Source organism: Colias croceus, chromosome 3 (genome assembly GCF_905220415.1).
Source record: "Colias croceus chromosome 3, ilColCroc2.1".
In the NCBI taxonomy this organism is placed as follows: Eukaryota; Metazoa; Arthropoda; class Insecta; order Lepidoptera; family Pieridae; genus Colias; species Colias croceus.
The window spans coordinates 8,164,090-8,189,049 of NC_059539.1; the positions used below are offsets into that span (position 1 = coordinate 8,164,090).

The 24,960-nt window shown below is 31.8% G+C and overlaps 2 protein-coding genes and 1 long non-coding RNA gene across 5 annotated transcripts in view; 2 read left to right on the plus strand and 1 right to left on the minus strand.

The window, feature by feature from the left end:
* LOC123706435 overlaps positions 1–24,960 on the minus strand; it is a 90,572-nt gene that overhangs the window by 37,291 nt on the left and 28,321 nt on the right. For 2 of the 3 annotated variants that reach the window (XM_045655708.1, XM_045655706.1), the window contains exons 3-4: positions 7,804–7,859; positions 5,906–5,966 (exon numbers count right to left, since the gene is read on the minus strand). In XM_045655708.1, coding sequence (XP_045511664.1) covers positions 5,906–5,952 — 47 coding nt within the window. In that variant the 5' untranslated portion in view covers positions 5,953–5,966; positions 7,804–7,859. The remainder of the gene's footprint in view (positions 1–5,905; positions 5,967–7,803; positions 7,860–24,960) is intronic. The other variant, XM_045655707.1, reaches the window with a different exon arrangement.
* On the plus strand, positions 21,786–22,081 carry LOC123706437. Its single transcript, XR_006753401.1, has 3 exons — positions 21,786–21,843; positions 21,933–21,947; positions 22,019–22,081. It is a non-coding gene; the product is annotated as an uncharacterized LOC123706437 (long non-coding RNA).
* Positions 22,169–24,769, plus strand: LOC123705987. The gene is made up of 14 exons (XM_045655109.1): positions 22,169–22,195; positions 22,303–22,356; positions 22,429–22,485; positions 22,566–22,613; positions 22,694–22,750; positions 22,839–22,907; positions 23,500–23,574; positions 23,672–23,791; positions 23,868–23,930; positions 24,019–24,057; positions 24,155–24,193; positions 24,348–24,413; positions 24,502–24,578; positions 24,662–24,769. The coding sequence occupies exons 4-14, from the start codon at positions 22,580–22,582 to the stop codon at positions 24,767–24,769; spliced, it is 747 nt and encodes a 248-aa protein (XP_045511065.1). The 5' UTR covers positions 22,169–22,195; positions 22,303–22,356; positions 22,429–22,485; positions 22,566–22,579.

The following is a 24,960-nucleotide window of genomic DNA, read 5'->3' on the forward strand; positions in this document are numbered from 1 at the left end:
CGTTGTAAGGTCGACGACACGGAAGCACTTTACACGTAGGCATTGTTGCAAGTAAAAATCTTACACGCTATCTGGATCCCCTAACGTGGAAACCTGTTCAATCCCTTCAATCCTTTTATAACATTTAAATTTCTGTCGCATCCCTATTTAAAATAAAACATAGCATAGACATTTGATAAAAATGTTATTAACAATTTGGACTGTAAAAACTAAAAAGTATGAAGTGTAATAAAAGTGGTATAACAATTCATGTAGGCCAACTAGTGAATAAGGAACAGGGCTGCAGGAGTACCAGCTCATTAGTAGAAGAGGTTAAATTATACCACATTTGTGTACTCTCAAACGCGTAACTTAAAATGTGCGAGTGAAATATGTTTCTTTTGTAGGTCGATGAACTCTGTCAATACTGATTTTCGGTAGTATAACATATACATATATTATCGATGATTTAGACCCAAAATTACAAATATGAAACTTAATTTTTACCTTTTACACTTGCATTCTTCCCGAAATGGAGCTTTTTGTTTCTATATTAGGTATGTTTTATGTAGAGGTATTTCAATATTTCAATAAATAGATTAAGATACAAAAGATACAATTTTAATTGTAATTAATTATCGTTTATCATATAACATTTATTTTCTATGTAGGTATTCGTAAAGATTGTCAGGTATTCATAAAAAAAAAATTTTTTTTTACAACTAATATTAAGCAGGTAAATAATCTGAAAAATTAAAAGAATAAATTATAACACGAATCACAATAGAACTTGGTTTTTATTTTAAAGGTATTGTAAAATGAAAAATTTTTCATGTAGATATGTAACAAGCATTACTGCGAAGGTTTCCCGGCGTCTGCGGTAAAGTCTGGCTGGAGGGTGTACGGGGGTGAGATTATATTTTCGTCACACGACTTGTGAGTTGTGACGCACGTTGACCTTCCATATTTTTAGTACTAAGAATAATATAACAAAAAGTACGACTAAAATGCGTATCTTGGTGTTGCTAAAACGTATATCATGTATAAGCATTTATTCTAAAAACAAACTTGATAAAAAATTGTGTACTCATTGTGTTACAGCCAGGTCTTACAGAAAAACTACTAAAGCGCTTAGTTTTACACATTTAAACACAAATACAATAAAGAAAAACAAAGCATTGAATCTATTCACAGTTAAATCGTTACACGCTATTCGTTTGTGCGAAGTTAAAAAATCTGTATTACGACCAGCACATGCGACTCATACCAAAAGAAAATGCTTTATTAATTGAACAGATATATTCTTTTAGCTTTTTAAAATAGAACAATGAGATTTCCGTAGTGTTCTGGATCCTTTTTGTCTTTCATTCCCCATAAAACTTTTATATGCGAGTACTGTTATTTCACGTCTGGCAGCTGGTAAGCGAAAAGCTTATTTCATTCATTTACATTGATTTATACCTATGGAGATAAAAATAGTTTTATTAGGAAGAAATACTACCTACGTACCTACTACTTTTTATGTTTTAAAATTAAAAGAAATGAAATGAATCTTAGTTGGTATTTTCAGTTGAAACGTAAACGGAAAGTTTGTAAAGGTATGTTCCTAACAATGAGTATCGGTGACTTGCCTTCTTACTAACATGCAATATAACACTCTTTTTGATTACAGAAATAGCCACTAAATCATGGCACACCCTAAAATATTGTTTGGGCGTGTAAGGGGTTTTGATAACACCATAGTGTAGCTATCGTCCGTCATATCTATGCCGCAATCAAAGTGTTGGGTCAAAGGTTGTGGTCTATATTAGTTAATGGGTTAAATTGTTCTAAGTCATTGGACTTGGTTTGTTTGTGAGACACCCGAAATATTGAAACCATTGAATTCGCTAAAATAGAATCAAATGGTGTGTAAGTTTTCAAAAAACTAATCGATCGCCTGTATTTTTGTGGCGGTAGAGTTATTACAAATAGCGGATAAAAAGTAGTAGATAACTAATTCTTCTTGAATTTTATTCTCAATTGAATAAATTTTAAGTAAGATACAAAATAAAATAAATCGATTTCCCGTCAAATGGGTCAGTTTTTGTGATCCTAAACAAATTGACAAATCCTTCTTAGTTATATTGAATAGATGTACCTATTGATGATGTAAATAGCCCCTTTTTAAAATTAAATGTTCGCAAGTCGTAAAGAACGTAAAGAATATGACATAACTACACAGCTTGTTAATCAAATGCATTTCGCATTAGTAAACATACTTACATGATATTTTACAGACATCAAAATTTACACCAATTTATGGCATTTTCATTTCCTAATTTTTGTATTTCCCTGCCAGTAAGAACGTACAAACAGGCCATATTCGTGTTCCCTCATAAATGTAATAAATGCTTGAATAAATGATAAGGTAAAATGCCATCAGAAATCGGAAATTACATCGTTTGCAATCGACTAAATTGGAAACCGTTTCCAATCGCGACCCACAATGTCTATAATCTACACTTTATGTTTTATGAATATATATGCCTTCTATAAACCTTCGACAACATAAATTCACACTTAATCAGATCATTGAATTTGATTCCCACCTACAGTTGCATAAGGAATTCGTATTACAATCTGTGGTATGTACGTAAATAATAAAATTAATAGAAGCCACATGTGGACAATAAAATAAATAAATAATAATAAAGACTGAAAATTATACTGGGCATGCAATGATAAAGCTTTAAGCATGAAATGTAAAAATCCATACGATTAGTGGGGTTTTTCCCTAGGGTATAGACCAAGTAGCATTGACCGTCCGAACATTGGCCGCAATTTGGCGACATAATATTATTATAGTAAATATAAACATGATTCTAATTTATAGATACCTATATGTAAACTTTTTAATATCAGTCAATTAGGACTAGTATATGATATCAAAAAAACTATCGAGCATCATTGAATACTTTGCTGTCGTAATATTTTTTTTATATTGGCCGTCAGACCCAGCTCCGAGTATAAAAAACAGCCTAGACTACTCGGTATAGCAGATTGCTAATGAAACACTTAAATGTTGTCAAAGGCTAGTCAGAAAAAAAATCCGACAACAATTTATTATGTGGGATATAAGCATAAATAACAGATTGGTCATACGAAGCATGGAAATATTGCTGCGGCGGCGGATAAGTTAATCGTTATGTCAACCGCTGTCTTTGATCTGTAACATAATGAGTTTTCGGACCACAGCCACACTACCTTTTACGGGACACTGATCAACTTCTAAAACAGAGCTTGAGTAGGCACTAATGATGTCCATCTTCAAGAATCACTTGTTATTAGTAAAGGTCGAGGCTAAACTATATGTACTGTTAGTAGTAGGTCAGAATGACCTCTTGTTTCTCAAGACTGTAAAGGTCTAAATCGTTGAAGGTGAAATAAATGTGCATACCGAACTGGATAGCGTGCTTTATTATGGTTAAAATATTACGTTACATCATTATAGCTAAAATAAAATAAAAAATCATTTATAGAATAATTGAATGTTCGAATTAGTAGTATTAGATTAGTGAGCAAGTTAAGAAGACAGAGCAAATATAGGTACCTACCTACAATCTTAAAATCTAAAATTATAAAACGATATCTATATGTTAATACGATAATTACATTGAAAATAAATAGGCGAATATATCACAAATGATTTGCATTACCTACAATTTACACATCAAGCACTTTTTGATAGAATATTCTCTCATGTGTTCCTTAAAAGCCTCCCAAAAGATGCCGTCAGAACAACGTTTTATTCCCACCCTCATTTGTTATTATAATACATGTACACCCCTTGACGATTCCATCAACAATAATACTACGGTTCGTTACACGACGTCAATTCTCTGTGCAAAAAGTAAATTTGCTTTAAAAAATTATCAAATCTGACAAGTTTTAGGCGTAAAATATGTAATAATATTAAAAGTTGCCCGAGCGAAAGCATGAGGTGAGGTGAGAAAGGCCTCTCAACTATCGCAGGGAGGGATGGTCAGACACCGGTGGTACGTGCACTCGCAGCATTGATAAAGTTGCACCGAACCAGAAATAAATGACTTAACTGAACGAGGTCTAACTTTGGAATAGCCTTTAATATTGTATGGTAATAAACAACGCATGAAGTTTCAACTGAATATGGGAGTTAGGCGGAATTCCGGCAGAAGCGTTGTTTGTAGTTCTGGTAAATAATTTAGATGTACAGGTATTATATGGATAAAGTTAAATCACTTGAGTTATACCTTTTCGGCCAAACGTCAAGTGATTATGAGATTTTTTTGTTGCACCGTTTGTGAAATTGACATTTCTCACATAAACAGTATGTACAGCTTTGAAGCATTACATATTTTTTTTATATAGACATTACAAAATTGCCACAATTATGAAATAAATAATTCCACATAAAATAAGAAATTAAAACTTTTTAATAATACGATTATATTACAGCAATTTATAGCTGAGCGCTGAGTAAGAAAATTCATTTGAGACATTTTCACAAAAACATACGTTTTTTTTAAGAAACGTTTTTTTTAAGGTTAAGATAATATTGAAATATTTTCATAGACATTTTAAAGATCCATTTGAGTCAATTTAACAAGAGGTAATCCCTCATGAATTGTAAGTAACCATCCCAACATCCCGATCCATTGGGATGTCTGAGAAGTTTACCGTAAATACAATGTGATTAGTTTAGACATTTATATAAGTTATTGTATATTGTATAAATACATACAATTTTGCATTGTCATTATCATATCATGATCTTTTTGTCAAATCCCTTAACAAAATTATAATTACCGAATGTTTTGTTAATGTTAGTTGAATTAAATAGATTTTACGTTTTATATACTAAAATATTGTTGTAGCAAAAAATGTATTCTTTCTATCTTTCTTTCAATTCAAAAAAAACATAACCAGATATAATCCATCTCGAGATCATTCGCAGGAGAGCGTATAAAAATATAAAAATAAGTAATTGCTCTATCAAGCTTGCACCTGACGCCCGGTGAAACGCACCCCTCTTCCCTAAAACACCCTGTTTAAGTACCGCGTTGTGAACGGTCCTCTAGCGAACTTCAATCCACTTTGTCTACGCACAAGTCTCGATTATGTATGTATACTTATCAGATATTAGCTGCATCAGGTACAAAATTTGCAAAACAATGATAAAATGTTAAATGCTTTAAGTAGATTTATTTTACGCAAGTCTCCCAACTCCCTTGATATATCTATAGAAATACATATACAATTTAGCGAATGGCGGCAAGGAATTTACTGATATCAAAGAAGTGCGTAGAAAGCATCTTTTCGCCTTTTAATATGTGACCATTAGCGACAAGTATGTGCCAATTATGTTAAGTGCTGAATCGTGTCCAAAAGAGTATAATTTGATTTCGGATATAACACGTCCTAATATTATTTTCTCAGTTTTTTTCCGCCTATAATGTTATGTAATATCTTATTATAATTTATTTGATAATGAGCTATACTTCTTTTTGTTTTGAAAGCTAATATAAGTACCTAACATTTTTTATGTCGCGTAGTTCACGACAAATAATTTTAGACCAGACTATAATGAAGGATCTATTTGCATTATAGAATAAGTTACATTCTAGTAAAAACAACCAGCAATAATAACAGACTATAGAGATGAATGAATTTAATGTTTGAAGAATACGTTATTTGTTTATTTATTTATAAATACTTTATTGCACTTAAAGATAACAAAACAAGAAATACAAACACTTAAATATAACTTACACTAAGTACAATTGGCGGTCTTATCGCTTAGAGCGATTTCTTCCAGACAACCTTTGGTACAATAGAGGAATAAATACCAAAATACATAAATTACCAATAAGATGTTACAAGTAAATATAAAGAAGCGAACACTTACTCGGCAGCATTTTTTCCACCCCTGTGCAGCATGCCCGCTCGTGCCATCTCACGCCCACACCCTGCAAAAAACCACCATCCATTAACGTTGGACGTCGGACTTTTTCCGCGTCTTAGCTCTCTAAATACTCTCAAGATCATCTATTCTTTCACCAATAATGCTGACAAACGTATTACAGGTAATTTAAATTGGCCATTTTGGCCACATTGGCATTGGTCTTGTAAAGACTGGAAAAGTACCTACTTCGTTAACAAAATATCGAATCATTGATATGATATGATTGAGTCAATGATTGTATGTGGTTCACTCAATCGTATGAGTATAGACAAATCCCTTTATAGTAAAAGAAATATTTTATAAAATCGCTGTATTAGAGCAAAAGACTGTAATTTTAAGTTACAATGTAATAGATTTCATAAATCATTTAATATCTCTAAAATCTCTCTTGAACTTTGTAGATACGCCATCAAACAATGATACAATCTAAACGATAATTGTAATTAACTTACGACTAAAAGTGAGCACTTTCAGCAGAATTCGAACAAAAGCACCGATTTGGCAGTTTAATGAGCAATCAATTTTGTTGGAGCCTGATGGATTGCTAACGAAGATTTCAGTTGAAACGTTGCAGTGTCTATTCAAATAGCGACATCTTAACAAAAGGTGCAGATTGATCCAACACGTTAATTTATGGGGAGCGATTTAAAGCATCGTTTCTGTTGATAAAGCCAAGGCAACAAATAGTTTATGAAATGCGCCGAGATAATGGTGCTTTTAGTATCTTCATTATGTTAAGGGTTGAAATAAATTTCCTGGGATTTGCAAACGTGCTAAGCAATTTATTTGCCTTTGTTATGTTTAAATTGTGTTAAGTAATATTGTAAGTATTATAAGTACATAATATAATGGTTATTAACATAATAACATATATATTTTAAACTAGGATAGAGCACTAGGATAGAGATTAGGAGATTCAATTAAACTAAATTAAATTCAATATAATCTGGTTTCTTGTTTATACAAACAAATCTTACAAGATAATTTGTGCATAAAATGTAAGCGTTATACTAAATTATGCAAACATAGATCTACTATTTGTGTTTGATGTCAATTAATGAACATTAGCGCTTTGACGCGTGCCGTAACGATATAGTTAATTTAGACCGTCGCGTATGTCTGAAATTAATGGGGCAGTTGTAAGTGGATTACAAGCCATATTTATCGCTGGATTTCAGTTCACATTGTGTATAATGTTGGCGATAATTCGGCTAGACACGCGATCCCGCCGTTACCCACACATAGGTATGCCATGTCCTAACATTGCGTCATATCCTCACTTCCTTGATTTGTCAGTCTATGACTGCTTATAGGGAGCAGGGGCCGCCTGCTCTTCGTTTAATTGGACCTTACCAGTCCCTTGAGGCATGTTCTTATCCATAATATAAGCTCGTCCTGTTTGGAACAACTCATACGTTGGGTTTAATTCTATGGGCTAATAAAACGCGTTCATTATTGTTTATAGTCAGAAAACAAATGAAGGGAGATAAACAAAATTCATGCGTAATTTTGTTGTATGCTGTTAAAGTTAAGCGCTTCATCTGTATGCGAAATAACGCAGCTTTTGATGCGGGAACTCGCATGAAATTTTGTCGGCGTTTTTGTTTTGCTTTATACGTCCCATGAAAAATAGCGGAGTCTTGAACATAGCGAATAATTAAAAGTTAAAGCTAAGGCAGAAATTAAACATTAACCAGCAGTAATAACAGCATAATGAAACTGAAAAATATATAATTTTAGTAAACGGAGTTAAAAACGCAACAATATTTTTTAAGCAACGACTAGTGGGAAATTTAAGCAAAGTTTTCAAAATATTAAACTCAAATAATCTGAAAAAATACCTGGACGCTTGGGGCCGTATTCGGTGACTTGGAACTTTGACCATTCCAAATAATATCTGCAACAAAAAAAAAATTAACTGAGTACATTTTTTCCTTTGTCAGAGACTAGACACAATACAATTCCACGATTCACTGTTTGGCAATCGATATATGTGATTTGAATGAGACCACTACCGCTGATCTGACATATTCCAGTCTCCCCTACCGTATGTTTTATTTATAAGCAGTGGAACTCACTAATAATGGCATCATAAACACAAGTCTGTTATTGAATTTGTGTTCGATTTCGCTCGGATCAATTTATTACCGACAAACAAGAGAATAACTCTGAAGCCGTATTAAACAATGATGTACATATTAAGTATTTGATTGTCCTGTATAATTATAATAAAATATTAATAACTGCAGGAAAGGTTTTTAATATGTATTTATTTTATGGAATCTTGATGATTATAAAACCAATATTCTGTCATCAATATGTTTCACAGAGCAATTTTTAATTTTTATTGCAAAGCTTTCATTTATTGAGCCGGTCGGTGATCGAGTCTCCCAATAGTTATATATCACGAAACCGATATTATGGCCACAATTTTACTAGCAGTATACCAAATTAAATACCAACCACAGATAATATAATACATACATTAAACAAAGCTTAAATTATTAAAATTTAAGTGTGATTACTTTAGGAAACAATAAAATACCATATCAAATCAAAGTCAAAACATCGTCGTTGATATGATCGTTATTAACACCTACATAATATTATAATGATCTAGCATTTTGAATATAAGCACCTAGACAAGTAAGTAAAAACGACAAACTCTAGAACCAAATACTTCGTGTGAAATGTATCTAACAAGGTCTTAACAATTTAGTATAGGAAGATAAGCCTCTTGATACTTGACTGTGAAGTCAATGGAGCTACTCGTACATGTAAACAGGAATTTACGAGCAAAGTGAGCCGCGGTCTCCAAAACCGCACCTGTGGCTGTAATAAAATACTTTACGGCCTACGAAGTGCTACACGAAATTTTGAACGTTTCAGATTTTTCCCGGTCGTAAATCTTTATGTTGATATGTAAAAGGTATACCAACTTTATTTGATCGTTTAGTGACATGTCATTGTATAGCTGTTATAAAGTTAATGTTATGGAGAACTAAATATTAAATCGAGCTGAAATAATCTTTGACATATGGCGTAAACATTCTTAAAATAAATCATGGTTACATACTTGCACAATGCACATTAGTGATTGAGATGGCACCTTACATAAAACATTAAAAAATAGGCTCATTTTCACTTATACTATTAAAACCTTATAGTTACTCCAAAATTAAAGTTCGAAAAAACTCTAAAGCTGGATATAATTTTCACGCTTTAAATGCTCCGATTGAAGTAACAACAAAAAGAAAGTTTAAGTAGGGGTTGGCAACGGTCCATAGTTCACAAACCGAACGTAAGCTAATAAAGCTTCTGAATTCGGATCTCAGACAGTTCCCGAAGGCGATATTAAAAGATCCGCCAACTCATGAACCGGGGACGGAAGGAAGTTACTTTTTTGCTAATCGTTGGCGGCACGTTTGTATTTCCCTATCATATTCATTAAAACGTTACAAAATTAACGAACAAATGCAAAAAGTCAGTTAATTCACAGTTGCTCTACGTGAGACCTATTTCTGTGTATAAAAGTTTCATTCAAACATGATATATTGTGCGTTAAATGTGTCAACTTCAATTCCATTGTTATTTAAATTGCTCATAAAAATAGATGAAACAGGTTAGCGAGCAGTGTTAAACTGTCCTATATCCTGGAGCCAAGTGGCCTAGTTAGCGAGATACAATGGAGAGTGCCATTAGAGTCGTCCATGTGTTAACCAGTTTAGTTCTGTTGCCTGTTAAACGTTCTATAGGGAAATAAAACAAAATGTAGGGTATCGCTACGATGTGGGCGCTAACGTTCGCATTGTAACAGAGCGCCACCACTTTCTATAACATTTATCACTTGGGGACATTACGTAAACTACTATAATGATATCTGTTTTATAAAACAATGAGTAAGTAAATATTTAACAAAAAAAACACACACACAGTTTATTAATTTTTAGAACTAGATGGAAGATGCTTATTCAAAAATTACGTACACTTTTGACCTGCTACGTGAATTTAGGTCACAGCGGTCAATTCAGTGTACAGGAAATATGTATCAAAAACGCAAATATAATAGAAACCATAATCACGCAATATTATGTATTCTTTTACTTTCAGATTCCGATTTCGATTGACGGAAAGACGACACACTCAGAAAGCCAGACAAGCGCAATTTGAAATACGAGTTTGTGTAATTTGATATTTGCCATTCAAATGTTACAAAAGAGCTTAACGTTGAATAAAATTAAACTCGCATTATTTAAAATTTGAAACAAACATGGTATGTCTTATAATAATAATGAGTTATAAAAACTAACGAATCTGTAATACACGGTTAGTATAGTTAACTTATAATGGACAGGTTAAGCAACTTGAATGACGTGACGACAATATAGCGCTTTGCAACAGTCATGTTCTTCTATATTTGATCGAGTTTTAGGGCTCGGTTCCAAACATGTACGAACTCTTGCATTTTCATTTCGAACTTCACACTGGTGATAACAAATAATATTTTAAGGCAAGCGAAGTCTTATCGGCAGCCGCCTGCAGCCCCAGTTCGCACACCGCAATCTCATTTACAGCTTCACTGCATTGTCTATTCAATTCATGAGTAAATTATTATTTCAAATATCCTCTATTTTAAATTATTAAAATGAAAACTTTAATCTTGTCCGCTCGCTTGTTCTGTTATCGACCCAGATTATAATTATTTTCGACTTACAAAAATAAAATAAGATAAACATTTTAATATTCTTCGAAGAATTTCTTGCAGGAATATTTCAATACATATTTCAGTTTGGCATAGAAAAGATGGAAGTAAATATTTCTTAAGTTAAATAAATAACACAGATTTCTATTCACATAATTATATAAAAGCAAACGAAATTCAATATAGAATATGTAATGAATATATTTTATAACTTTTGTAAAACAAATAGGCATCAAATTGTATTTTTTTATTTCAAATTGGTTGTGCAAACTTTACAACTATGGACCTTTTATAAACATCGTTTATATTATGCTCATTTGCTAATGGATTCCGTCAAAAACAAAACAGAAAGGTAGCCTCTCTTATAAAGGAGTAAATATCGGATGTTGGTTTAATTAAAATATTTAAACTCTTTCACAGTCCGTCCGTTTCAATGTTTATTTTATATTTTATGGGATAATATAAAATAAATGTGTGTTAGTGAATGATACTCGAGTTGCGATAATCGCTACTATTAATATATAATATGATAACCAAATCTAATAAAAAGATAATCTAGTTTTCGAGATTTGTTAAATCGATATTAATTGTCACGTCCACATCACTTATGAAATGCAATAGTAAAACAGATTGTATAATGTACCTTTAGATTACAAAATGTTAGTCTTACATGAAAGGCTTTGTTTTAAATACATTTCGCTCCGCTTAATTTCATTAACGTGTTTACCTAATTACATCATTCATATAAAAATACATCAAACAAAGATAATAAAATAAGATATAAAAATGCGAGTCAGATTTTATGTTAAATTTACTGCCGCGACTCTGATTCACTTTGCATGCAAGTTTAACTGCAATCTTCTTGAAAAAATTCAAATGTTATTCAACTAAATAGCTCGGTCCTTATCTGATGACAAGAGGCGGCACTGACTGAAACTTATTTATTTCGTATTTAATGAAACTTTGCTATTTTCCCATTTGTGTTTTCTAGAAATTCATGATGTATTTTTGCACTATTCGCAATCTCAATTAATATTTAGAGAAATAAGAAATTGGCGCTTTCTCTAAATATCACGGTGATTTTTAGATGTTATGCGAGCATAATTTGTAATGAGTATATACTGTAAACTTCTATCATATATTTCTTTTATTAACCGACTTCAAAAAAAAGGAGGAGGTTATCAATTCGGCCGGTATTTTTTTTTTTTTTTATGTATGTACACCGATTACTCCGAGGTTTCTGAACCGATTTACGTGATTCTTTTTTTGTTCGATGCAGGATGATGTCGAATTGGTCCCATAAAAATTTTATTCGGCTAGGCCCAGTAGTTTTTATTTTATGAGCATTTTTGTCTGTACTCGATGACTTAATTGGAATGTAGCAAGTAACTTTGATTCACTTCCCGGTAACCGATTGAGCTGAAATTTTGTATAAGTGTGTAAATTGGATAGCGATGAAACATTATCATGACATAGAGCTGATTTGATGATGGAATCGGAAGGTGGCCATAGGAACTCAGTAATATATTGACTCAACTTTATCGAGTTTGGGCTCGTTTGATTCGTGTTGAAAATTACACTAAAAAGTATTAAATAAAATTAACTGCGTTAAAAACAACCGACTTCAAAAACGGAAAAGTAAAAAATATAAAAGATTTGATATTATTAATTACTACATATTATTTAGATGTGCTATTTATTAAATAGGTTTGATGTCGGTGCATGGGCTTAATACTAAGTGCTTAGTGTTTGGCACCGACTTCAAACCTATTTAATAAATAGCACATCTAAATAATATGTAGTAATTAATAATATCAAATCTTTTATATTTTTTACTTTTCCGTTTTTGAAGTCGGTTGTTTTTAACGCAGTTAATTTTATTCTGATGTAACAGTTATATTAAATTTATTACAGTACATAATATCTATATTAGAAATAAGGTGGTTGTAAATCGGGACAAATTCATTTGTATTACATATCTCTATGGACATAGGTAAATATTATGGTATGTCATTACAAAAGTCTTTTTAGTTCTTTTCAAAAGAAAAGTTCCTTAGTTTTAATTTCGCACCTAAGCAACGAGCTTCAGTTTGATCTCTGCTAATATTCCAGTACAAAGGAAGATATTAAAAACTTCAACGCAAAGCTACGAGCTTGCTCTTATAAGAGCTCGCTACTGCACCTAACTACAGCGAAAGATTTAAATACAGTTTTTAAAATGAGGAAAGCTAAAAAATTATGGTGAAGTCAATGAAAGTGAAAGTTTAAGGGGATCTTGCCTTTAATGTAAGACGATTCTTGTTGTGATTACATTTCTTTCCAAACAACATAATCCGTTAGTTCAGTCGTTACTATGGACATTTATCTGTGAGGCGGCACGTTAAATGAGGTAGTAAAAGTTTTTATAGCTCGATCACGGGCTAGACGTGCGTGGCTAAAATAGTCCGTTGCGGAAGAACCATGGAAGAACACTCTCTAATGTTGCTCACTTTTGATAACTTGAAAAACTTACGATTCGTTACTCGCTTTACGCGATTAGTCATTAAATGTAGTGAAGAATATAAATGTTTCTCATTTGCACAACATTAAGTCATTATGGTTGTGTAATAGTAGAGATTAAATGCAACAGAATTATTCCAAATTTATGGTAATCTGACATATGTGACACGTAATAGCACGATGCCGTAATATGAAATTAGCCTGTAATCGCTGATATAGCACGTGTTAAGTTGTCTGCGTAGCATTATGCTTAGGGCCATCATTGAAGTAAAATGTAGCTAAAACCGCTAAAGAAAGTTATTTCAGCTAGGGGAGCGAAAGTAGCATTGTACTAAGCAAAGCAGACATCAAAAGGCGTATATCAAAGACGAGTGTTGGGATATAGGGAAGCGACAGGGCGGGCCCCTTCAATATATGCGATGCCAGCCAGTTCAAATTTACATGAAGCCAATTTTCGGAAAAACAGAAATATATGGAGTGTGTTTGCTTTGAGTTGTTTGTTACAATCACCAAGTTATGCCTATATCGTGCACAGAACAGATAACATAGGGACAAATATTTGCGCAAGTTTGTTCATCTACCAGCTCGATGAAAATCTAATACACTGTAGGTGTAATCCCGATAAGTTTGGTACGTATAAGGCGGAAATTGGAAGACGGGTAGCTGTTAGGAATACAGAAATCTCGATCAACAATATAGACCTAATATTTTACGTTAAGGATTTCTATTAATTACAAAACTTTGTTGGATGTTACATAATTCACAAACAGATGCTATGAATAATGAATAAGGTGTATCTTACACAAAAAAGAAAAGATAAAGTTGGTATGCGAATAGAACCTTCGTACTGCGCTTATTGAAAAGTTTTTACTTTTTAATTAAAGTGCCTATGAAATTTTAAGGGCGACGGAACAACTTTGTTAAAAGAAACATTTTTCAAACCTGATGCAGGAAAGTTTAGATTTTTACATAGGTAATGTTTATTTACAAAGTGACATAGTTTGAAAACATATTTTTCAATCTATTTGAGAAGGCACATTTTAATTTTTAGGGTTATAGGTCGTTTCTTATAACTTATAGTAAATAACAATGAATAATTTATTATAAGCGATCTTATTATTTTTAAACATTGATACGTTTGTATATAGGATTTAATTATGATGAATAATAAACGGTAAAAGTTACTTTGATTTAGAATTATAGAATAATACATAGTAAGTATACAATTCTACAATATACTAGTGATCCGCCCCGGCTTCGCCCGTGGTACCAACATGTTTAAACTATCCTATCTCTCAAATTGGATCGAACTGCACATGGTGTGCGAATTTTATTATAATCAGTTAAGTGGTGTAGGAGTCCATTGAGGACAAACATTGTGACACGAGATTTATATATATTAAGACTAGCTTTCCGCCCGCGGCTTCGCCCGCTTTGTGCTTTAAACTATCCTATCTCTCAAGTTGGATCGAACTGCACATGGTGTGCGAATTTTATTATAATCGGTTAAGTCACAATGTTTGTCCTCGATGGACTCCTAAACAGGAGTCCATTGAGGACAAACATTGTGACACGAGATTTATATATATTAAGATTATAACGATATAGGTATATTTTGAATTAGTCACTTATATCGTAGTCTCTGGCAAAAACAAACAACAGCAAACTGTACCTATGTATTCACCTTTTATTATAATTGCTAATGAATTCGTATAAGAATTAATGAAAACAGGATTCAGCAGAAATTGCTTCATAAATTCAACGTGATAGATGCTCCTTGAATGTTAACGGCCCTGAAAGGTGGTAACAGTTAATTTAATGTAATTATTCGATGTTTTTCAAGAAACGTAATCTTATTAACGTTAAATTAAAACTGAATAGGTGAATAGATGAGTCTATTATTTTTATTATTAACCAAATATTTAATAAAGATAAAATAAAATGTAAAACAATGATATATTTGAGTAATATAATAAGAGGCCAAGTATCGTCTTGGGCATTCAACTTCTAAACGTTTATCGCAAGAAATATTGCCGTTAAATAGACGGTCCTGTTGAATAAATGAAAGGACATTAGAAATCCTTTGGGGCGAAAAATGCAGAACGCGAGTAATTCATTGTGAATAATAAATTAGCTCCTCCACAAAGGCTATAACTTGTACGGAACAGTTACGGCCTATTATTATCTTTGATAAGCGTAAAATATATCGATTGAAACTGACAATAGAGCTTGTGCTAATATTACGACTTAAATTTCACGGTCACACATAAAATATCCAAGCTTTTTCATGTTTTCATAAATAGGTAAATCATATTCACTGTTAGGTTGCCGGTCACACAAAAAAGTTGTTTATATAATATAGTAGGCAAAGGCTGGCTATATATTATGATTTATCGTTAGATTTTTATTATAAAAATAATTCTTTATCAGGCGGCAGACAGAATTTTTATTGTTTTGGATCAACACATATACGTGAACAGCGTACTTATTGAATAAATCATATACATTATAGTACATTTCCCATATTATATATACATATACATATACATATATATAAAATTTAGTTTATGTTTTCGAAATGTAAGTAATTTGTGTTTGAAAAAAAAATGAAAAATGAAAAACATTAAATTTTACATCTGCGCTATTTTAACACACTTTTAAGAGCAATAGACATTTATTTAAATTATATACAAAGGAAAATAATACTTTCCGATAGCATAACAAAAGGCAGCTGATCAAATCAAGGCGTTTCAAAAACGAAAGTTTCACCGTGAGAGCGGTCGGTGTATAAATCGCACCTCGGAAACAATGCACATATTGTTCCTAGTTAAAGTGCTTGCAATAACTCACCTGTGTACAGAACAGAGTGTAATAAAATGAAAAATACATGTTTAAAGCTTTTATTTAAGAACATAAAATTTACTCTCGAGATTTTTCTGTTGTGACGAAAAAGGGCTAACAGCTCCTTTGAGTGTGCTAACGTTCTGAAAAACAATAGGGAAATAATGAGTTGACTGCTTACAGCTTAGATGTTACGTATTAATTTAAGTTTAATTATATAATTTAGAAGTATTGGTAAACAAGAACTATTCATGTCCGAAGCGGGAATTTGAGCACAGAATTGGGCTGCATTGTTACCATATCGATTTACACCAGTGTCAACAGAATGCAGTATCCCCACTGACCTACATATCGCCTAAGCTTCGCACCAAACATAATTATCTATTTAATGTATTATATACGAACTAACAAGAGGTAATGAAAGCTGCCTTTGATCGTTAAAACTTAAAAGTAAGGATGACAGCGCTGTAAAAGTTTATTGAATCACTATTTACGACAGCCATTCCTATTAACGAAGTCATAAATATCAATTATTCGATTGTAGTGTTACGTATTTAAATATGTTTATGGGTTGGGTATTATTGAATCGAATGATAGAAAAATGAATTTGTCTGTTTAGTTTTATTGGTTGAATTGAAAAAGTCAGAGATATGCGTTATTGCTTTTTTAAAAAACTAAGTAATATATAAAATTAAGCTTTATCTGGATATGTTAAAAGAAAACGCTTCAAAGGCACTAGGTGTTTCAATTTCTTGACTTAGCTATGTACTTATCTCTCAAAAATAAATAGGATATATTAAATAAATGAAGCTATTAACTATCAATAAATAAGTGGGCCAAAATAAAAATAAATACTTTAAACGAATACGCGTTAACAATGAAAGCAGCGGCATACATTTTGATCGATGAAAAAGGCATCGAGGGATACACGGATCGGCCTATATTGAATGTTCGGGTGTAAATTAGCATATCACAGACACGTGACGAAATACCTTCACAATGGCTTAATGAAAGGAGAACACTGTCATTAAAGCCTTAACGAAGGTGTAGCGATCTACATAAAGCACACAAGGATGAAATGAATTGTTACCTACATTTATTAATCACAAAATTAGTACACCATTCAAGACGGATTTTGATTAAGATTAGTCACTTACTGTTCTTAATTATAAATTAATATCAATACTATTATTTATATCTAATTGAGTACTTAATTTGTAAACTTTAGGGTCCTTTATTACTTTGAATTAAATGAATAATTCGGGGCAATTGACCGGCTGTTTACATTTTGGACGTTCATCAAATAATTAACAGTCAATACAGTCGTAAAGTTTGAAATGGACAATTTACACGGAAGCGGAGAAAGTTTTGCAATGTTATTTCAGTGCTTAACTCGGCGGAACTCAGGCGGAGGGTCGCTAAATCTTGCTCTATAAAAATTAATGGCCGCCCGCTTAGCGACTCTCCTTTGCTGAAGTAGTTACTCCTTAAGTTAAATTATTGAAATATATTTCGTAACTTAATCGCAAGTTAATTCGTAATTATTCTTTGTATTACTTTTTATAAAATGCTGTATCGATAAAAAAGGGAAGAGGAAGAAGGGTTCATGACCCCACTCTTTCTTAAAGTATTAAAAACTTCATATTATGCTCAGTTCCTTTCCTTTTTCTATACATGCAGATAGAAATTAACAAATACATCCTCAATGTTCTTCAGATTGGAACAATGTCTTAGCCAACATTAAATTAGTAGATATACAGTAATTTTCATATAACTTAAGTAGATCCAGACGATAAAACAGATAATATCAAAACGTCCTGACGCTGCGCCAGGATTCTCTTCCTTTTGGCAAACAGCCAAATGTGAGTTACGTTTTGGGGTACCGACAGAATAAAAATTTTCATGATAATTTATCATGCCAATAGCACGAGTATCGAAAATTGCGTAATAGAGTATACTGACATTTTTCCTTGTTGTTTGTATCAGAAATGTTTACGTTTAGTAGCGATATCGAGTCGAATAAGCAAATTCCTATGTATTGGCGCTTGATATTTTGTTAATTTTTATTTATTAATATCACAAATATCGAACTTTTGTAAATTCAAATGCAATGTAAATTACAGGCGCTTTATTAAAAAAAATAGACAGTTTTATGGAGAATAGATACGCAGTTGTTATATTTACAAATAAAATCATATATGCGTTGTATTTTTGTGGATATTGATAGTTAAATCAGCTAAATCCTATCTAATTGTACGTTTTGTTTTATATCGAGTAAAACGAATGACGCATGTGCATGACATGGAACAATTAGTTCGATTGAATCTTTCTCTCTAGAGAAAGGTAATAAGTATATTCGAAAGTTTGTAAACACACTTTCAAAATGCAACCAAATACAATTTTTGAAGCCATTATAGTTATGTTAGTATTAATGATAAAGAATATCTACTAAATGGCTTAAACAAACTTATTTTTAAATAGAAAGAAATTTCGAATAATGACATCATTAGGTGTAGAAAGTTCTAGCCCAGTTAACATATGTGTGATGAAGGAAATCCTGAGTGCATTCGCAGTGCAAGGGAACAATGACGTCATCCCCTCCCGGACGCTGTTCCCTGGGAAAGTGCCGCCCGTTTCCACGCAGCCCGCCCGCGCTGACATTGAACGTCAATCATTATGAACTTGACTCACTTTTATTGTATCTTATCATATTATACAAATCGATCACGCTTTTTAGTTATGCTGGAAAGCTTTGTTTTATTTGTTTGCATTATCGGCTTTTGTACCATGGACGGAACATGATTGAGCGCTGTTAATACGACTAAAATTTTTGACAAATACCTACCTAGTCTAAGTATGAGTACCTACCTATGAACAATTTATAAAAATAACTAAAATAATATAAAAAATACTGAATGTCAAAGTATGTATTGCGAAATAAATAAAAATAAAATAACATCCGTTTCAATACATGCTAACTGATCGAAAATAAGTAAACGACGACATGCACAAATCCCACGATAACAAGAGAAAGCGAAATGTTTGGAACCGATTGCAAATTGTAGACGTAATTAGAAACATCGGAAACATTAGTCACATTGAATTTGATAACGTTTCATTCTACAGCAAAACATCAATGTATTTTTTTTTCTTTTTAAATAGATAAGAACATTGTCATTCGTTAACACTCACATGTACACAAGTACTTACATTAAAAATGAAACTGCAAAATTGAACTCAAAATCCTATATCAAAACGTTACTCGAAAATAAACAAATATTCAAGCAATGAAAACTCAACCAATTTAAAATCTATTTATCCGTACACATTGTAGATACTATTTCAATATTTGCATAATTTAATGTAAATAAGACTAACATATGAAACGTTCAAACGAGTAATAATAATCAGTATATTTATGAAGGTCATCGTAACGTCATATCGGTGATCTCACTGTTACATTCAGCACCTTGATATGATATAAGTGTAAAATTTTGTACATTTGATATAAAATGTTTGAGCATTTACTTTATTAGTATAGCATTGTTTACGTATAAAATATAAGAGATATCCACAACTGAAATAATGAAGTCTATTTTAAATAGAATTCAGTTACAAGTCTGAACCTCAGGGCTTTCAATCTGTCAATAAAGCTACAGCAACTCTTTGGTTGCACTTACCTCTGTGAGAGGCTGTCACCGCTGCTAGATTTAAATTCGAAAACCTTGCATTAGCGTCACCGATGTCTATATTTTTCCACCAGATCGGTTGGTGGATGGATCGAGGAGTAGCGCCAATTGCCTCCGCAGTATACTGTTATAGTTGTGGAACAAGTCTAGCGCACCCGTCCCGTCTAGACGGCGCGTCGGATCCCTATCGGTCTCAGTAAAATTATGTGACGGGGGCGTTGTTGCAGATTTGGAGGTTATTTTAATCATCAATCTTCTTCATATCTCCTGACCCCGTATCACTAAATTATATATTCACACTTATAGTGACAGTACAAAGTTTTTTTAGATATTACACAAATATAACACTTTTTAGTTCTTGTATGAGTGATGTCAATTGATCAATCGAACGTGAGATGTGAATATTGCAAAAATGCTTTTGTATCAAAGTTAATTAATACCTGCCTGATTTATGAACAATGTTCGAATCAAATTTCAATGGATAATGGTCGTATTATCGTGAAATAGTTCTGTTAATAATTGTTGTTTCTTTGAAAAACAATTGAGTTATGAATGTATCATACCATGTACCTACTAAGGTTACTATATTAAATGTTGCAGATGTTGTCTTTAGTCAAGATAAAACGGTGAATTCACTGGTATAGAAAAAATCTCTTATAAAAATATGATTTATATTAACAAAAACGTAAAACGAGAACGTAAAATCAGATGTATCTTGATTAGAGAACAATGCGTTCTTTACGAAACTTGTTAGTAATTTGTGGGACTTTTGGCATCAACTTCTCTTTGGTGAGAGTGCGCTAAGTGGCGAAACAGTCGGTCCGACAATGGAACAAGAGTATGGTATCAGCCTCAGTACGAGCGTATCAGTCGCGGGTCATCGCACAACCTTTCACTAAAACGTTTTGTGCACTCTGTACCATCTCTTGTATTGTACTCATAATTTTATAGACTGTTTTGAATGGTTCAAGAATATTCTGTTAGAATAATAATACAAAAAAGTGTGACCACATAAAAGCGTCTCATTTGCGGTTTTATAGAAATAATCAAAGGAATTCGTAATATTTTTCTTCCCTTTTATTCATGTCGAATTGTTGTATGATATTGAATTCTAAAAATAAACAGTCCGGCAAACATTTGGCATGTATTTTTCCATGTTTTGAGATAAAATTTAATCGACTTTAAGTTGAATGCTTCGTTGCTTAGGTATTACAAAATGTAATTGCTTTTTGATAATTGAGTTGTTGGCAATGTTACTTTTTGTAAAATGTTATTCCGAATGGTGACTTTGTATTTAATTATTTTATTGTTTGATTTGGTAAATCTTTTAAACACATGTGATTTTATAAAATATTTAGCGTAGTATTGTGTGATAAATGTTTGTTTTAGATATACTGTGGACTTGTACATTCAAATATAAAACGTCATCTGAGTAAGTACTTAACAATTCACTAAATATTCGTGATTTCCAAAATACACAAACAGTACAATTTATACACAAGTATAAATTAACAAAACAAATAATCAGGTCCAGATGAGGAGGATAAAAATATCGATCAAGAAAATGTAACTAAAGATAAAGCAAAAAGTAAAACAAATGAAGAAATATCAAACGAAAAAGATGAAAATGAAGATGAGGCGATAAACCAAGGCGACAATTTGCTCAATAAAAACGATGACAATGAGCAAGGTAATGATAATGATACAGAGAATAACAATGATAAAAGTGCCGGTAATAGCGAAACTGAAAAAAACGACGTGACGGACGATAAAAAACCAGAATCTAATGGAGATAAAAAAACTAAATCTGAAGTCATAGCTGAAGATAACAACATAGATGAAAATATCAGTAATGAAGGTATAGTTGTTTATTAATCTAATTGATCAACTAGCTCTCTTATTAATATGAAAGAAAATATAGAGCTGTTAAACTGATTATAATCAATTTTCTGTTCCTGTAGATCAGACACGACCATTTAAAGTTGGTATGTATGTTTATGTCATTCAATCCATCTGCATTAAACTATATGATATAATACAATATTTTTAAGTAAGAAGTAGTTTAAAATTAATTTTTACATTACTTTAAATAGGCGATACGTTTATTCCACAAGAATTGCTACCAGTGGCCATAAAATTGAGAGCAAAAGGTAAACTTATTGACATTTTCTTTATTTTCATATAAATTTTATGATTAATATATTATTCTTTATACTAATTCTGAACCATTCACTTGCAGTGAACAAACCGGGAGGTATGTATCTAAATATAAATTGTGTTTCATTGAATCGATTCTTCTCTTAATATTTATTTTCATGTTTTCAGGTGGCAAAGGATTTGTTAGTTCATCGAAAAGTCCTGAACAATTAGCGGATAAGTTGTTTGAAGCATTCTGTTAGCTTATACTTTATTGTTTAATATACGATTATTATTTATATTTGAAATATTTTAATTTTCCTTTTTTTTCAGTCATGACTTTTAAACGTATTGTTACACTTGAAGGTTTGAATTACTTATAATTTTTGTTCGCTAATATTTTTTATGTTCAAATGTATGCAAAATAATGCAAATATGTATATATTAATAGCATTTCAATATGCCTTTTTTAGAACCTGATATTACCGGACTTGATGCCCTTCAAGCTCTGGCTCTCAGTGGTGAAGGTAAGGTTTGAAATCTAAATAAAGCCCAAGTATTTATTATATTTTAAATACTAAACTATTTTTCTTACTTAGTGGTCCAAAATATATCTGAAACAGTAACCGCACCATCACAAACAAAGTATTTACGAGGTACGTTTAAAATATACTTCCGAAGACAATAATTATTACATTTTTCTATAGATATTACTCTTGTCCTTTTTTAATTTCAGGTCAATTTGTCAAAATGAGGAACAAGCCAAAGACAAGCAGATTTAACCGTAGGCATCATAATATTATAATCGGACAAATCTTTTATTGATTTCCATATAGATTTATACATCCGTGTATATTTTTTCAGTTATAATGAAAAGGACTGCTAGTAAAGAAAGCAAGTCTAAAAACTCAAAACGACGAGGTACATATTTTTTATTTATATACTGTTTCAAAATCTATTTTTTGTATAGGTTGGGTTATACTTAAGTTTGTTTTCATTTTTAACAAAGGCATTGAACTGGCGAAGAAATTACGGAAGAAAAGGCGCTTGGTCGTGAACAAACATCGACGCGCAACAGGTAATTATGGTTAAAATAAAAAGTGTAAATTCCAAGTTTTGTACATCTTGAAATATTTAAGGAATTGGATTTTACAATAAGTTTTCTGTTTCAATCTAAGTATATTTTTAAAATCGTTGTTTACTTTTTCGATAATGGATATCGCGATATCCCGACTAGTAGTAACCATAGTAATATTTTATTACTATGGTTATTACTAGTCTGGGCTTATATTCCACAAGTTTGAAAGACGGACAGACACAGACACGGAATAGACAGACAATCGACAGACAGACAATCGACAGAGAGTATGTGGCTTGGCCGTTCGTTACTACAAGAACTATTGTATAACACAAAAATAATGAACAGTGAATTAATTTTTCACCTTAAGCCGATGTGAATGTAGCGAAATGGCCGAGCCACATATTTTGACTAAGGTGTAGAGTTTGTGAAGTTAGGCCTTGTAGAGTTAGGGCGTGTAGTGTTAGAAGCTTGGCTCTACATGAGATCTGATAACTTTTTGAGAGTGCGAGTCTGGCAACATTTTACATGAAAATGTTTTTGGTGGGATTTATTTGTCTTATTTATATTCATACTTATAATCCTTTTGAAGGCGATAAACTTATGAGAGTGAGGAAAACAAGACGATTGATTGTTAATAAACGACGTCAAGTACAACATAAAACCAGTAAGTAGACATTTTATTGTAACTAAATCATAATGCAAAATGATATTGATACTCATTAGTTTACTTGATACTTAATATTTGTATGGTGATTGTTCAGCAACTACCAAGGATAAAGAATCAGCCTGTCATTGGGGTTACGAGTGCAGCGATCCTACTGATTTAGACACATGTCAACTGTTCACAAAGTGCAAGGATCAAAAAGAAGCAAAAGAAGACAGTGAGAACCGTTTTCTTTCTATTTTCACATCCATTGTCACATGTAGCTTGATTCTTTTATGCAATTCTATTTTTAGACATTAAAGTTCCTCACAACAGCGATGAACATTCAAAGGCAATTCAACAATTTCGGAAGATGTGTAAGTAATTAATAATAAATACATATTATTATTATATTGCAATCTACTATTTTTAAAATATATTAAAATGAAATTCTCGTTCCATTAGTAGGAATATCGCTTGTGGATGAAGAAGTTGAAAAAATATGTAAGTTTAAGATATGCACGATAAGTTCTAAATAATTAATTGATTTTAATTAAAGTAATCAAGGTAATTTAACAAAATGCATGATTTTTTTTTACAGTGGAGAGTCGAATTATTAGTATGAAACCAAATAAATTGGGTAAGGTGAAACAAGTTCTTCGTATCGAATGAAATTATTTACATAATATGTACTTATTCGATTTTTGTAATTTAGTTATTAGATTTTACTTCAAAGTTTAAAACATTGATTTTTTAGCGCCAATAACTATATCCTCTTTCCATTTACATTAAAGGTGCCGATGAAAGGATTGAAAGTCTATCAGAATATTTTAATAGCATTGTAATAGCGGAAGAACAACGTACGTATAAAATATATATTTCTGATTTTATTTTTAAGAGATACACAAATTTATAATGTATAATATTATAAAATATGTAAAACAACAGGGACAACTACTGCATTGTCTCCATCTGCAGACGATGAAGATACCACCGAAATTAATAATGATAATGCGACGAAAGAGGTAAATATTTTTTTACATCTCTACAGTTATCAATTCGCTCGACCCGTCTAATTTTTTACTCAATGAACGCATTTTATTTTCAGCAAAACCAGAAGATGATTGAAAATGATTTTAAAAATGAAAGCAAAGAGAAGCACGAAATGAGAAAAAGTTTAAAATTTATGATAAAAACAACACCGGTCTCCAGTTGATTTTTAAATAACATTATTCCAACAAATTTTCGTTTCCATTTATTAACTTATTCGTGGAAGGGACTTTTGTTTCAATAGTCTAGACTTCAAAAGGTAAAAGGTTACACGCGCCGATGTTATACAAAGGTTTCCTTACTTTTCTAATGTCGGACAAGGCCAGCACTAGAATGGGTACAATAAAGTCTGTCGGG

Coding starts and splice junctions, on each gene's coding strand:
- LOC123705987 (XM_045655109.1), top strand. CDS start 22,580: ATGAGGAACAAGCCAAAGACAAGCAGATTTAACC. Junction 22,614..22,693: donor AAAGACAAGCAGATTTAACC/GTAGGCATCATA, acceptor ATATTTTTTCAG/TTATAATGAAAAGGACTGCT. Junction 24,414..24,501: donor TGTAATAGCGGAAGAACAAC/GTACGTATAAAA, acceptor GTAAAACAACAG/GGACAACTACTGCATTGTCT.